Source organism: Tursiops truncatus, chromosome 9 (assembly GCF_011762595.2).
Source record: "Tursiops truncatus isolate mTurTru1 chromosome 9, mTurTru1.mat.Y, whole genome shotgun sequence".
NCBI lineage: Eukaryota > Metazoa > Chordata > Mammalia > Artiodactyla > Delphinidae > Tursiops > Tursiops truncatus.
This window is the reverse complement of record NC_047042.1, coordinates 91,497,053-91,513,755: the sequence shown is the minus strand read 5'-3', so window position 1 is coordinate 91,513,755 and position 16,703 is coordinate 91,497,053. Positions and strand designations below refer to the sequence as shown.

At 43.0% G+C, this 16,703-nt stretch overlaps 1 protein-coding gene across 2 annotated transcripts in view; it reads right to left on the bottom strand.

The window, feature by feature from the left end:
* The window catches only part of TBXAS1 (thromboxane A synthase 1), a 150,480-nt gene that overhangs the window by 111,468 nt on the left and 22,309 nt on the right, over positions 1–16,703 (bottom strand). For both annotated transcript variants that reach the window (XM_019946603.3, XM_019946536.3), the window contains exons 2-3: positions 3,366–3,459; positions 381–433 (exon numbers count right to left, since the gene is read on the bottom strand). In XM_019946603.3, the coding sequence (XP_019802162.1) occupies positions 381–433; positions 3,366–3,459 (147 nt within the window). The remainder of the gene's footprint in view (positions 1–380; positions 434–3,365; positions 3,460–16,703) is intronic.

The window sequence follows — 16,703 nt, the reverse complement described above, 5'->3', positions numbered from 1 at the left end:
TCCAAGTAAGGTTTAGATAAGTTCGTGGGGAAAGACTTGCCATGGGTTGTCAAGGCGAATTAGACTGAGGTGCGGACGGCCATTGTGTCCTTTGCAGCACACCTTTGGCACAGCGGCGAGAGATGGTCAGGGCACCCAGGGCCTGACTCAGATGGTCAGGGTTTAGAGGCTGGGAAGTGGTGCTCTTCAGGCTAGCACCGTGCACACTGGGGACCCCTGGGGTCTTCTCTAGGAGCCCTGTCTATACTGCTGGGCACTCGCTTTGTGGATCCTCAGAAGTTATAAACACATGCCACATTCCCATTCTTGTCCTTCCTTCCATATCAATTGAACACACACAAATCAAAATATATGGTAGAAGAATGGAGTTTCCCTCTTACCCACTCAGAGGTCCGTATTGCTTTCTGAGCTCCATCTGGCTTTCCCAGAAACCCTGCAGCAAACAGAGCACTGTAGTAAGAATCAGATGAACCATATTTCAAATATTCAAACTTATTCAGAAAGAAAGTCTGGAATAGTGAGAACACAGTTACATAAACAATCAAAAATAATTGAAGTTATATTGTTTTCAAGTATTTTGGAGTATTAGAATAAACTAGTTGCGTGATGGGCTTCCCTGGTGGCACAGTGGTTGAGAGTCGCCTGCCGATGCAGGGAACACGGGTTCATGCTCTGGTCTGGGAAGATCCCACATGCCACGGAGCGGCTGGGCCCGTGAGCCATGGCCGCTGAGCCTGCGCGTCCGGAGCCTGTGCTCCACAATGGGAGAGGCCACGACAGTGAGAGGCCCGCGTACCGCAAAACAAAACAAAACAAAACAAAAAACACTAGTTGCGTGAAAAAACAATACTGCCAAGAGAAAGTCTCAGTCAGCTCTGCTTTAATGGACAGAAGAGATCATCTGTACTTATCCTGTTTTTGTATAATTGATGCTAAAATATTTGAAAATTTTTTGCTTTCTCAACTATGTTCACATTCTCCTCTGCCATTTGGTTTATATTATTATTATTGGGGGCAAAACCTCTTTTCACAGCCACTATATGCGTAAACGTCTGCTGAGTGTACCCAAATTATCACAAATTCTGAATTCTGATCCAAGTTAAATTTTAACTAAAATCAACGTATTCAAAGCATAAGAACCTTAGAGCGACTTTATATATTAGACACACTTTGGGGTGGGAAAGGAGGATTCCTGGAGATATACATGGGGTGGAGTAGGGGTAGAGGGTCAGAAAATGCTAGACCCATTGTGCTGTAGGGGTGGAGTATGTGTGCAGATATACACAGGGGGATGGTGTGGGTGAAGGCTTGGAGATGGCTGGATCCATCGTGTTGTGGGAAAGAAGTAAACATGAAAATATTCTCAGGTTGGGATGGAGCCAGTGGACAGGAAAACGCTCTAGACTTGTGCTGTGGGAATGGAGTGGTCAGGCAGATGTACGACGTGTGGGTGCGAGTAGAGGGTTGGAGGGTAGAAGAGGTGGATGCTCTTAATGGGAATCCGTCCCAGGCTCATTAAATCTAGCTACGCCGTCTAAGCTTGCCGTCTATCAAAGAAAGCTCATGTGACTATGGAAACGGTCAGTGAAATAACTGTGTTCTAGCAAGAACTTGGCAGGGTTTGCAGCTACAAGGATGACGAGCAGAAAGGGAGCATATGTGGAAATTATCCAGAGGCAGGGCACAGTGTTCTTGTCACATCGACAGGGATACAGCTTTCCTCAAAATGCTGAGACTAAATTAATTACTTGACTGAAGGCAACTGATCATTTCCCCCCAGAAATATGTGACATTTGTTGGCTTTAATTTCCTATCTGGTCTGTTGTTCTGTTTTGGTACTTAGAAATGTCTTCACACTTGCTCCAAGGAGCTCATGGGGAGCCTTGATGAGATGCTGTTTGTGGGCTGAAAGTTGTGGCCTGGCCACCCCTGAGCTAGAGAGGAGAGAAGGAGGTGTTTAAAAAGAACGCTGGGAAGAGAGAAACAGCAATGAAGAGTGGAAAGGGGTGTTGGACTGAGAAAGGGACAGAAAGGAACAGAAGAGAAACTGAGATGGGAAGGAAAAAGGACAGAAATAGTCTATGTTATTTTCTATCTAACGCCAAGGGCCAGCCTTTCCGGGCGCAGGGGTGGGGAACTCCTAAAGAGATCTTCAGGGGATATTATCAGGATTGGCCCCAATTTCATACTTCCTGCCTTTGTTTGGCTTAGTGGCTCTTCACATGCAGGATCTGTAGGCTCCTGATGTCGGGTCTGGTGGCAGCACCCCCAGGAGTTAGCAGAATAAATCATCTGGCTTCTGAGAAAACCCAACGTAAGAAAAAAAAGTAACCTCCGAAGATAGAGTCCTGGGCCCCTATCTCCAAATGCCCTCTGGCATTTCCACTTCCATGTTACTTTGGCAAATCAAAGGTACCTCCTTAAACCAACCAACCTCCCGACCTTTGATTTTTGTCAACTCACGGCCATTCTCCCTTGAATCCTCCACACCTAATTTGCCACGAGGGTTACTAATTTTGCCCCCGCTGTTCTTCTCTTTCACTCTCATCTCCACCCGGGCCAAGCCCTCACCACTTCACATCCAGACAGACCTCAACAGCAGTTGGATTCTACAGACCTGACCTAAATCCTCCCCCTTGCAGAGAAATCTTCCTCTTTGGTGTCCCCCTCCCCACTTCTATGCACCAGTGATGGGACACGCACAGTTCTTCACTTGCCTTTCTGGACTGTCAGTGATCTAGCCTGTCTCTCTGTCTCTCTGTCTCTGTCTCTGTCTCTCTCTCTCTCTCTCTCACACACACACACACACAGTGGTGTTCCCTGGCACTCCCCAATCTCCTCTTTCTAGTCCAGGCTGCTTCCCAAGCTGTGCCCTCTTTCTCACATGGTGCAATCACACACGTCATTGCTCCCCACCTGGTGTGTGTGTTCTTGTCTTTGTGTCTATCGCTCCTGCAGATTCCCTCCTCCAGGAAGTCCTCCAGGATGACTCTAGCCCTGACGGAACTCTCTCTCCTCTGAAGGACAACCGCAGCTACCATCTCTACCACCCATGCTAGCGCTAGGGCACGGGCAACTTCTACTTCTTCCACATTCCAGGGCCTGGCACACCTTAGACACTCATTAATTGGGTTTTTGGATGAATGAATGGATACCAGGACTCAGTATGTATTGACGAGTGATCAGTGAGGGATCATTCTCATCACATAAGAATTGATGCAAGCAGAGGAAGGCTCATTCCGTGGCGCTTTCGCACATAGACCTCCCTGGGTGTGGGCGACCTAGACGAGAGCAATGCTTTGTGGGTAAAGCTGCACTGGGCTCAGAGCATCTTATGCCGAAAGACAGTGGAAGGCAGCCCTTACCTGGCGGAAAAATGTCAAGTTTCCGATAAAAGGAGAAGCCTTGGGATGTCTGATGCCCAACTTCTCTAGTCTCGAAAATGCTGATGTGGAGTACCTGAAGGGAAAAGCACATTTTAAAAACCAAGACACAGGTTTGCAGTCACACTTCTGGCCCTGTTAGAAATCAGAATTATTGAATTCACTAGAAGTAAGGGTAGAGAAAGTTTCCAGTTGACAGCATCTAAGGACTGAAGAGGTGGAGGCCTAGAGGTGAGGGAGTGGCATGAATAGAGCTCAGTAAACTCCTCCTGATAACAAGCTTGAGATCAAGTCATCCTCAGATCTCTTAGCTGGAAGTCCGCTTAGAGGTGATGTAGCCCAAATGACCCTTCCCCACCTACAATTTCCATCAGTAACTTTTTTTTAAATTTAATTAATTAATTTATTTAATTTAGGCTGCGCCGAGTCTTAGTTGAGGTGTGCGGGATCTTCCTTGCGGCATGCGAACTCTTAGCTGAGGCATGTGTGCGGGATCTAGTTCCCCCACCAGGGATCGAACCTGGGCCCCCTGCATTGGGAGCGCGGAGTCTTACCCACTGGACCACCAGGGAAGTCCCAGTAAAATTTTTTTTACACTGCACCTTGGGAATTCCCTGGCAGTCCAGTGATTAGGACTCTGCAATTTTATTGCCTAGGGTCCGGGTTCGATCCCTGGTTGGGGAACTAAGATCCCACAAGCCGGGCAGCGTGGGCATCCCCCCACCAAAAAAAAAAAAAACCAACCAAACTGCACCTCTCCCCACTTCAGCTGCTCGGCCTTTAAATCTTCCACGAACAATTGTCTTACAAGGCAAAGCAAAAAAAGTAACAATGGCAAAAATCAGTTCCCTGTGCAAATATGTGGTTTTCCTTGGTCAAAACTGACCCCTGGACATATCCCTCATCCCATTCCATGGCCTAATAGAGAAAAATAAAAAATAGGGATGGAAGGGACACACCATGGAGACAAGACCTCATCACCAAGCACTTACAAACTCTTTATGTCTGTTTTCATGGCCTGAAACCATATGGGAAGCATATTTTCCTTACCCCAAATCAGGAAACGTGGCCCGACAGATTTCTGTGCCACTTTCCAGGAGAAAGCGGCAGTCTGAGGAGTGCAGTGTGGCTGTCAAAACACTGGAATTACTAGGATATTTCAACAGTTTATGGGAACAGAGGGATAACATAGTGAAAGTCAGAATTGGCTTAGAAAAACCTGGACATATGGCTGTAATCCCTAATCAGCCAGCCAATTAGGTCAAAAGTTCAGCTAGTTCAGAAAAATTAATGAGTCAGACTGGGTGTTTAGCATCATGCAAAGATTAGCCAAATCTCAATTTAAGAGCAAGGAAAAATATGGAGAATATTCATATAGCCAGACTTCAAAGGAGTACTGGCACTTAAAAAACCCCACTGCTCTAGGACTCACGGATCATTAGAAAGATGGAATGTCTGCTGTAGACTCGGACCTTCCACTTTGCTGCCTGCTGTCCAATAAGGACCACTTAAAATAAGAACATTGCAATGAATACTCAAATAATCAGGGAAATGACAACAGGTTAACTGTTTTGTGTTATTCTGAGCAAAGCATCTACCTTTAAAGTGGCTACAGGGAGAGCCAAGCCAGGGCAGAAAGGGAAAGCGGGCTCTCCTCCCAGTTTTCCCGAGCAAGGTTTCCACCATATTAGCTGCATTATTGGGTTTGAATGAATCCCCAGGACATCACATTTAAGTCCACGTTCAAGTGTAATTACAAACCACACTCAAGGGCCATGTGTGAATTACATGGATTAGTCATGCCAACATTCCTCTTCATTAGTGTGTATGCCAAAGGTTGACAGCAGAGTGTGTAAAAGTGATTCAAGTAGACTATGATGTTTTAAATAACCCCCTTCACGTGTAAGAGGAAAGACCAGAGGAGACTTACCAGTCCACTTAACACTCCCTTCAAAATCCTCAAATCTGGTTTCTAGTTCATTTTTTCATCAGTTTTTGTGAATTATTTTCTAAATGTAATCTCTAATGGGTAGAAAGAAATATGTCGATCTTGGGCCACGTAATTACATCTTAATTTTGTAATTAGATGTCTTGATTGTCTAATTAAAGGACAAGAAGTCTGTGCCTAATTACACATGCTAATTATCATGCAAGCCCATGCCCTAATTATGTAACTCCACTTACAAAAATACCACTGTGTGTCTCTGCACAAAATTCAGACATTTCCAAGCATATGGCATCAGCAGAGAATGTTCTGGACACAACCATAAACTTCAGTTTGCAGCCTGGAGTCAAGTATAGAACTTAAGCGTCTTCAGCTAGGAATTTGCCAAATGTTGCCATCAGTAACTAGAGGCCTTGAACTAAAATCTGCAGGGAGAGATCACTGTCTCCAGACTTCTGAGCAAAATTGCAAAGTGGGTTCCATTTGCTCCCACTTCCTTCTCTGCATCCATGTTTCATATTCTCTGGTCCCAGGCTCCGCTCTGTCTCAACAGGCTCCTAAACCAGAATCCACGGACTTAAGGAGTTAGGGGTTGAATTGTGTCAACCCCCCCGCCGCACCCCCGTAAAATAAGTTGAAGTCCTAACTCCCAGTATCTCAGAATATTACCTTATTTGGAGATAGGGTGGCTGCAAATGTAATTAAAGATGAGGTCATACTGAAGTAGAGTGGACCCCTAATCCATTACGGCTGATGTCCTCATAAGAGGATGCCATGTGAAACATGGAGACACAGGGAGAATGCCATGTGATGACAGAGGCAGAGATTGGAGTTACATGGCTGCAAGTCAGGAAACGCCAAAGATTGTCAGTAAACCACTGGAAGCTAGGAAGAGACAAGGAAGGATTGTTCCCTACAGATTTCAGTGGGAACATCGTCCTGCAAAAACCTTGATCTCAGACTTCTGCCTTCCAGAACTGTGAGACAACAAACTCTGGTATTTTCAGCCCAGTTTGTGTTACTTTGTTATGGCAGCTCTAGGAAACTGGTACACCAGGAACACCCATGAATGAGTTTTAGAGAGTCAATGAAAAAGTAATTTTTTTAAATGTCTCCTGTTACCCTAAAAATTATCATTGTGGGGAGCTTCCCTGGTGGCACAGTGGTTAAGAATCCGCCTGCCAATGCAGGGGACACGGGTTTGAGCCCCAGGCCGGGAGGATCCCACATGCCGTGGAGCAGCTGAGCCCATACGCTGCAACTGCTGAGCCTGTGCTCTAGAGTCCGTGTGCCTGGAGCCCGTGCCCCGCAGCAGGAGAGGCCCACCACAGTGAGAAGCCCACGCACGACAACGAAGAATAGCCCCTGCTCACCGCAACTGGAGAAAGCCCGCGCGCAGCAACGAAGACCCAACACAGCCAAAAATAAATAAATAAATTTATGATTTTTTAAAATTGTCATTGTGAAAGAAATTTTTTATGTCAAATTGGGCCATTAAGTCCTGAGCCATCAAAAACGTGCTGGTGGCCAGGGATGCTAGTAAATCAGGTAATAGGCAGATATCATGCAGCCACCATTTCTCAGGGCTGGAAACCATCTAGCGATTTTTAGAATAGCTTCTCTTTGATGGGAACTAATGCAAGTGTATTCCACAATTATGAACATGAACATCTATCATTGTTTACGTTAAGGATACTTAAGTTGGAAAATGCCAATGGAAAGGATATGTAGTAGCTTCAGACAGCATCCTTTGGTTTCACTTCTACAACCAAAGTAGTCAGTTATCCCTATAGGATACAAATCCTGCAGTACCAGTGGTGCTCCTTCTACTGTCCATTCTCAAAATAAATGGAACCACATGGGATCATTTTCAACATAAGAAATTCCCCAATACTTTGTCTTCCCCAAGACAAAGCCCTTTCTTGATGCATTCAACAAGAGTGGTCAGCCCATCGCTTAGCCCAAGAAGCCACTCATGATAAATTGGGGGACATTTTGATAAATTGTGTATTAAAGAGATGAGCTGATTGAGGTTGGAGCCAAAGTAGAAAAGAGTCAAACAATGGCTTGTCCTCCAAGAGTCCCTCATTGTGTCTCTTAAGCAGCGGCCATAGAGGAGGAGTTGGTTTCTCTCTTGTGTGCTTCTGAGAACAGCTAGCTCCTCGGCCCATTCATTATGTCTTCACAATCCCTATCAAAGAATGTCTACTTAGTGAGCTGCTTTTGGAAATTTCAGTGGCTATTTATATTTTTGAAATGGTGAAAGATTCTTTTGGCAAATATCAATTTTCCTGGGATAAAAATCACGGTGTTCCAGGAAGAGGTAAAGCCCGGGGGTGCGAGGTAACCCACCTGTCCCAACTTTGAAGAAGAGAAGCCCATTGTCATGGTTACTCTACGCTTGGTGACATGCACGACCATTAAAGGCTTTGCCAGCAATTCCATAAAAGGTTGTGACCACATCAGAAACTTTATTAGACAAGGGCTTACATTTTTGCCTCTTCAAAAGACTTTAAGACATGGGAGCCGAAGATGAGGTTTGCTAGCTTTCCAGAAAATGAATCTTGAAATGCTTGACAGAAATTTGAGCAAAAAAATCTAGAAATATTAGGGAGAAAGCCTACCCTCATTTTATTATAATTGTAGTTTTTTCTGAGTATATTTTTTATATATCTGAGATCCTGTTCTCTATAATTTTTTTCTGTTTCTCTATATTTCCACTTTTTCCATTTACCATAAGGAAAAAAATCTCCATGTTATGAATCCTTTATGAATATTATTTTTATGGCTATATATTCCTCTTGTGGACATATCATAATTTACTAAACTATTTTTATTGTTACATATTTAGGGTGTTTTCAGTTTCTTGGTTAATTTAAGTTATGCCACAACAATAAACATCTCTATGCGTCAAGCTTTTCTGGCACTTTACACAGGAAGCTTATCCAGATCTGAAATCCCTGAGTCACTGGTTTTAAACCAGTGACTGGCATGCAACGCCAAACTGCTTTCCAGAGAGTTTGTCCCAGTTAGTCTCAGTGTCAGTGTATCCATTTCACCAAACACTCTCATAAAGTTTTTCCAAATTTTGTAGACACATCAGTATATCTCGATGTCTGCATTTTTTTTCATTCCTAGAGAGAGAGAGAACATTTTTTGCCATCCCTTGTCCTCCAACTTAAAAAATATTTCCCAGCTTTGAAATTACTCTTTCTTTTCCCCCTTTATTCCCACCACAGTTTATCTAGGTGGCAGGCAGAATTGTGCTACACCAATTGGTTAAAAAATTAGTTGGGGGCTTCCCTGGTGGCGCAGTGGTTGAGAGTCCGCCTGCCGATGCAGGGGACACGGGTTCGTGCCCCGGTCCGGGAAGATCTCACATGCCGCGGAGCGGCTGGGCCTGTGAGCCATGGCCACTGAGCCTGCGCGTCCGGAGCCTGTGCTCCGCAACGGGAGAGGCCACAACAGTGAGAGGCCCCAGTACCGCAAAAAAAAAAAAAAAAAAAATTAGTTGGGAAATGAGCAGTCATCAATAGGTGACTGTGAGTTGACTCCAAGCACACATTTGGGCAGGGAGAGGAAGATTAGCAGATGAATTCTGAACAGACTTTGTTTAGAAAATAACTAGCTAGTCTTGTTAGTTGACTTTAAGTTCTGTTTCCTTCCTCCTTGCCCCATTCTTCCCCTACAATGACAATTAAAGAAACTATATAGAAATTGCTTCAGTCATGCCTCAAGACAGGAGTTCTTGGAAACAGTTTCCATATGAGGTCTTCTCAGTTCCCCTTTTAGCACCTCATCTTTCTTTTCACATCCTCATCTTCATGTTCAGTGCCCTCTCTTGACATTGCTCTCAGGGCTGGAAACCATCTAGTGTACATTCATTCATGTGTCAGTTAGTAGCAGTTAAGTTAGCTCCTAAGATATAACCTGCAAACCAGAAAGTTCATTAACTAATTTATATAAGAGTAGGTGTCCTTTTCCAGGAGCAAGAAACTGATGTATCTACTCAGAGCACCTCCTTTTCAGGTATTTGAGAAGCCAAATCAATCATCAGAGGATGATGTGTTAAGCCAGTTCTACAGTAGGAGGTGGCCCATCAGAACAGATAAGTCATTGGGACCCTGGGAAAAATAATCTTGCCCCACAGCTGAGTGCACCTCTATAAAGGGTTGGCAAAGAGACAGTGTGCTTGCTGCACCACCCCCTCTCTGCCCAATGATTTATAATGCTGCCTCCATCATACACCTCCGTAGGACAGGTGCTTGAGTCTATTCTGATCCATTTGTCTGACTTATGCTAATGCCTCACTATTATAACTCTATTACACCTTTTTATGTAGAGAGTATATAGTGTAGAGAAAGTATATCTTACTTTCTCATATTAATTTTAGAATTAGTCTAGTTTGATGAAAAATCCTGTTGGAATTTTTATTGGAATTGCATTAAATTTATAAATTAGTACCAATGTTATTACAACACTGAGTCTTCTCATCTGTGTATATGTTATATCTCTCCATTGATTCATTCTCTGTCTTAGTAACGTTTTGTAATTTTATGCACAGAGTATCTTTTTGCTGTTTACATATATTGGTTATTTTTATTGCTCATGTGTAGGAACACCATTTGGTTTTTTATGCCCATCTTGTAATCATGAGCCTGCTAAACTTTCTTATTAGTTCTTCTGGTTTACATGTGGATTCTCTTTGATATCTTATGCTGACAATTCTATTTTATGCAAATAATATCAGTTTGTTCTCTTTTTTTTTCTAATCCTTTTGTCTCACTTTTCATTTTCTTTTCTTATCACATTGGCTGTGACCTTGAGTACAGTGTTTAAAAGATACAGTAAGAGAGAACATCTTTTGCTTATTTCTGACTCTATGTGGATATATCTAATGTTTTAAAATTAAGTATAAGATTTTACTGTAGATTTTTAACAGATATCCCTCATTGGGTTAAGGACATTTCTTCCATTCCTAGTTTTCTGGGAAAAGTTTTCCTTGATTAGTCTTTCTATAGGTTTGTCTATTTAATCTTTTCAAAACACCAACTTTTTACTTTTGTTGATCGTTTCTAGTTTTCTCTCTTTTGCTGTTGTCTAGTTCATTATTTTATGCTCATTTTTTATTATGATCTTCCTACTATTTTCTTTGGGTTTACTCTTTGTTTTGTGTGTGGGTGTGTATGTGTTTTCTTTTAGCTTCTTTTTTTAAAAAATAAATTTATTTATTTATTTTTGCTGGGCGCGGGCTTTCTCTAGCTGTGGCGAGCAGGAGCTACTCTTCATGGCAGTGTGTGGGCTTCTCATTACAGTGGTTTCTCTTGTTGTGGAGCACGGGCTCTAGGTGTGCGGGCTTCAGTAGTTGTGGCATGTGGGCTCAGTAGTTATAGCTCGCAGGCTCTAGGGTGCAGGCTCAGTAGTTGTGGCGCATGGGCTTAGTTGCTCCGCAGCATGTAGGATCTTCCTGGACCAGGGCTTGAACCCATGTCCCCTGCATTGGCAGGCAGATTCTTAACCACTGTGTCACCAGGGAAGTCCCTCCTTTAGCTTCTTAACATTTTGGCTCACTTATTTTCAGTATTATTTTGTTTTTAATAAATGCTTTTAAGGATATAAATCTCCCTCTTATTACCTCTTTAGCTGCATCCCACACATTTTGAAATGTAGTACTTTAGTTGTCTGATAGTTTCATTCTAATAGGAGACTTCTGAATATAAAATGTGCTGTAAGATGCACACAAGCAAAACTCAGTGGGACGGATATTTTGGAGTTGAAAGACTTTCCCATTGCTTTTCAATTCTGTCCATCTCTATCCATGAAATTAAGTAACAGTCGTTTATAATTTCCCCAAAGACCCAGAAAAGGAGACTTCTTATAATCTTCACTCCTCTGGGGAAGAAAAGGAGGACTACTGTGCAGTTCTTTCCCCAGTAGGAACCACAAAAACAGTCATTGTAGTTAGTAGTCTGACAACAACTTTGTCACAGCACAAGAAAAATACACTTACATAGACAAAGGGAGGTATATGATTATTATTATAATTTATAATAATTTTTAATCTTTCTTAAGTACCAGGGACGGTGCCAAGAACTTTTTATACATTGTCTTGTATGAGCCTGCCAACAATTATATAGAGGTAGAAATAAATATTCTTCTCATATTACTGATTAGGAAATTAATACTTAAGGAGATTAATTAGTGTGCCCAAGGTGGCAGTGCTGCTAAGTGATTGAGTCAGAGTTGTCACATTTCAAACAGGTGCCGTATGAACTCCACTAACCTGTTTCTTTCTGTCCTCTAAGCTAAGATGTTGTTGGTAAGCCACTGCATGAGAACATGGCAGAGAATATACTGAGAACAAAGGCAGGTTTCTTAGAAACCAAAGGTATAATAATAACAGATACTAATTAGCTGATGACCATGATGAGAGAGAAAGAGAGCCTTTGTCTTTCTAAAGCCAATGGCTTCACTTCTGCTTTTACTCAGAATTCTCAACTGTTTCTTCTTTCTGTTGCATCAATTTCTCCCTCTCTACTGGATCACTGCTATCAGCATACAAACATATTCTAGTGTCTTCCATCCACAGAAAAAAGCAAACTACTTTGATTCCAGCCATTGCCTTAGTTTTCTTTTCTCTTCCCAGTAAAATCCCTTAAAAGCATTATCTAGACATGTTCTCTTCCCTTCTATAGCCATAGTCTCTTCGTCTTCCCAGGTAAGCTTCTGTACCTACCACTTCACCAGCACTGCCCTTGTCAAAGTCAGCCATGGTTTTGATCTTGTCCATCCAGTAATTTCTTGCCAGTTTTTTTTTCTTATTTACTAGCTTCTCAGCAGCATTTCGACACAGATGAACATTTCCTTCTTCCTGAGACATTCTCTCTTCTTGGCTTCATGACATCACTCCTCAGGGGCTGATCCTCAGAGGCGTCTTTTCTGGCTCCTTTCCTTCTATTAGTCCCATCACTTTCAACACCATCTATATGTCAGTAACTTCCACATTTCTATCTCTAGCTCCATTCTCTCCACTGAGCTCGTCTTTATCCAGACACCACCTTGGCTGCACCCTTTTGCTGTGTGTTAGGCATTTTAAACTTAACATACCTAAATCGGAACCCAATTTTCCCCCTAAAGTTCTCTCTCCTCTTTCATCTCTGTATCACTGTTACAACCACAACCCACCAATTGCTCAAGCCAGAAACCTTTGAGACATGGTAGAGTGTGTAATTATTTAAAATATGACAATCCCTCCCAGTTGGAGGATGATACATCTCTACCCTGTTTACATAAGGCTGATCACGTGACTTTCTTTGGCCAACTGAGCATGAAAAGACACCATGTGCGCTATGTCCAAGCAGAAGCTTTGAGAGCAACACATGATGAGCCATTTGTCCTTTTCCCTCTGCCATGAGGCCAGTAGTCTCCCAGATGAGAGCTCTTCCCGAAGCCTGGGTTCTGCAATGAAGATGATGATGAGCAAAGAAGGAAGTGGTCCATGATAGACATTTAGCGTGACCAAGAAATAAATATTTGGGCTTCCCTGGTGGCGCAGTGGTTGAGAGTCCGCCTGCCGATGCAGGGGACGCGGGTTTGTGCCCCGGTCCGGGAGGATCCCACATGCCGCGGAGCGGCTGGGCCCGTGAGCCATGGCCACTGAGCCTGCGCGTCCGGAGCCTGTGCTCCGCAACAGGAGAGGCCACAGTGGTGGGAGGCCCACATACCGCAAAAATAAATAAATAAATAAATAAATATTTGTTGATGTAAATCACTGAGATTTGTTGAGGACATGAAGGGCGTCAGTTATTACCCAGGCAGAACTTATTTGAAGCTGGCTGATATTAGACATGCTTAATTCTTCTCTTTTATTTTTCATACTTTACATAGGATCTGTCAGCAAATACTTTCAGCTCCGTCTTCAAATTAGCTCTGTCTCCATATCTGCCCACTTCTCTCCATCTCTTCTACTTCTATCCTGGTACAAGCCCATGAGGAGGGTTCTTTGCTAGTATCTTGCATATGCATTTATCCACTGATCCATCACATTTGCTTCTGGGAATTTATTCTACACATATATGTGAACATAAATATGTACAGGGGTATTTATTTTAGTGTGTTTATAACAGCAGAAGAGTGGGAATAGCCTACATGCCCATCTGCTTGGGACTGTTTAAATAAATTATGATGCATCCATTCATAGTATACTATGCAACGAAGATGGAAAGCCATCAAGATACAGTATTACATGAAAATAGTAAGATGCAGAAAATTGAGTTTAGTATGTTTCCATTTATGTAAAAAAATGGGGATACAAAAATAACTATTTGTATAAGCTTGTACGTTTATTTAAAAGATCTCTGTAAGTCTAAATAAGAAGTTAATTGCAGAGGTTACCAATTGTACAGATGGAACTGTGGGGATGAGGATGAGGCAGGAAGGAGATGTTTAGTTTGATGTTTTAGTACAGAAATGCAAAAGTAGGCAAAACAGTAAAATGAATTCCCAGGTACCTACCACTCTCTTTAACAATTATCAACTTGTGACCAATCTCGTCTCAGCTTTACTCCCCCCGACCTCATGCCCAGATTTTTCTGAAGCAAATCCATGACATCAAATCATTCCAACTGTAAATGTTTCCGTACCCTTTACTAAAATATAAGGACTCTTTCAAAAAATAACCACAGTATCATTATCACAATTCAAAATAAAAATAGTTCCTTAGTATCCTCAAATATCTAGTCAGTGTTTAAATTTCCCCGATTGTCTCACAACTTTTCTTTACAGTATGTTTGTTGAGTGAGGATCTAAATAAGGGCCATATGTTCGTAATTGGGTCAGATGCCTCTGAAGTATTTTTAAGTCTCTAAATTCTCCTTCCAGTCCCACCCCACCCGCATTTTTCCCTATGCATTTTTACACAACAAAACCAGGTGGTGTCTCGTAGGGTTTCCCGCAGTCTGAATTCTGCTGGTTGCTTCCCATGGTGTAGATTAACCCGTTCTGCAGTCCTAGTAGCTGAATCTAAACCATTGGCTCCCGAATTTGTCTGAAGCTGGAGGAGCTTCACAAACTTCTGATGCCTGTGTCCCATCCGCCCCATGCCCCCCTCACGCCCCACCCCCAGGTGCTGACTTCACTGCCTAAGGTGTGACTTGGGCCTTAGCAGCTTAAAAAGATCCTCAGGTGTTTCCAGTGTTCAACCAAGTTTGAAAACCACGGATCCAGAGGCTTTTTCTGCAAGACTTTTCCACAGGAGGTTCACAATCTACTTGTCTCTTTTATTATGAACTTAGCAGCTGTGAGGATTACCACCTAAATCTATTCATTCACCAGGGGCTGCAAAGTAGTGATATTTCTTCATTTATTAGCTGGAATAATTCTGAATTTACCCTCCTCTGCTAAGAACAGTTCACATAAGAAAAGTAGGATCAATGCTTGATTCTTTCCTTTTAGTGTTCGTTTTCAAAATAATGAGTTGATTCCTTAACATCTTACATTGGGTGCACATGCTATTTTTGTATCATTACGAACTCATCAATTTAAACATACTTGATGTGTTTTGATCCATTGCAATGGTTATTTTTTTCATCAGATTGTGCCATCTTTGGATAGTGGGAGCATGTGTAAGTTTGTTCCCGAGTACTTTTTGGGAGAACAGCTTCCCCACTCTCTGAAATGACAAGTTGTTCCAGGTACATCTTGTACGTTTCTTGCCCCAGACCTGAATCAGCCATCATCCCGAGAAACTCTGTTTCCTTTTAGTGGAAAATGATATCTAGGGACCGTAACAGAAAGAAGATTTCCACTGTATTTCTTGGTAATACTTCATGATATCATGTTTGAGATTTCAGCCATGTGGATGCCTATTCAAAAACTTTAATAGATTTTGAAACTTGTGAATTGAATCCTTTGTAATTAGAATTATTTTGAATGTATTAGTGGTACATTACATAAAAGATCAATATGGTGAATCCTATCAGAAAGTTAAGGAAGTGTTTCAGTAAATTAATCTTTCCCAACTGCATTCGTTTCCTACTGTTGCTCTAACAAATAACCCCACACTTGGTGGTTTAAAATAACACAATGTATTATTTTACAGTTCTGGGGGCCAAAAGTCCGAGATCAGTCTCACTAGTCTGAAGTTGAGGTGTCGGCAGGGCTGGTCCTTTCTGGAGACTCCAGGAGAGTATCCATCGTTTGAATCCTCAGCTTACGGCCATATCACTGCAATGTCTCCTGCTTCCAGGGATCACATCAACTCCTCTGACTCTGACTCGTACTGTCTCCCTCTTATAAGGACCCTTGTGGTTACACTTAGGGTCCACCCAGGTAATTCAGGCTACTCTCCCCATCTCAAGACCCTTAACCACATCTTCAGAGTCCCTTTTGCCATATAAAGTGGAATTCACAGGTCCTGAAGATTAGGGTGTTTGGAGGCTATCATTCAGCTACCGCACCAGCTTGTACTGTGTATAGACGCTGACCGTATTTTGGAGTGTGTTTGAAAAGAAGTGTCTGGGGTGAAGACCGTGAGGTTATCAGGGCTTCCTGTTTAGAGAGAACTGATGACCCAGCTGCAGAGGGGTGGGTAGCAGCCCCGCCCAGAGCTCGCAAGGCACTCGGCCTCTGCCTCAGGCGCCCCCGAACCAGGCTTCAGGGGCCCTACCACCTAACCAGCAGACAGATAAGTATTTTACAGAAAAGCCTACACTTTAAAAACAATAAAGTCACCCCATTGTTGGTTACTATAGTGCATAGAGTTAACTAACTTTTCCTTTTTTTTTTTTTTTTTTTTTTTTGCGGCCCGCGGGCCTCTCACTGTTGTGGCCTCTCCCGTTGCGGAGCACAGGCTCCAGACGCGCAGGCTCAGTGGCCATGGCTCATGGGCCCAGCCGCTCCGCGGCACGTGGGATCTTCCTGGACAGGGGAACGAACCCACGTCCCCTGCATCGGCAGGCGGACCCTCAACCACTGCGCCACCAGGGAAGCCCTAACTTTTCCATTTTTGTCCCAACTTTTCAGTCAGTTGAGTCAATAAATCTCAATTGGCGTTAAGAGGTTAATCTTCTAAATTCAGTCATTTGTACAACGTCTTTACAGTTTTTGCCATATCTGCAAATCACCTAGGCTAGCACTTGCTTCCAACTTCCCTTCAAATAAACTTAAATAAAAGGAAACTTTATGTCATGACCATAAATGAAAACCATTACCACTTCCATAAAGAAAAACTAACAGTAAAGGGCTTCCCTGGTGGCACAGTGGTTGAGAGGCCGCCTGCTGATGCAGGGGACACGGCTTCGTGCCCCGGTCCGGGAAGATCCCACATGCTGCAGAGCGGCTGGGCCCGTGAGCCATGGCTGCTGAGCCTGCACATC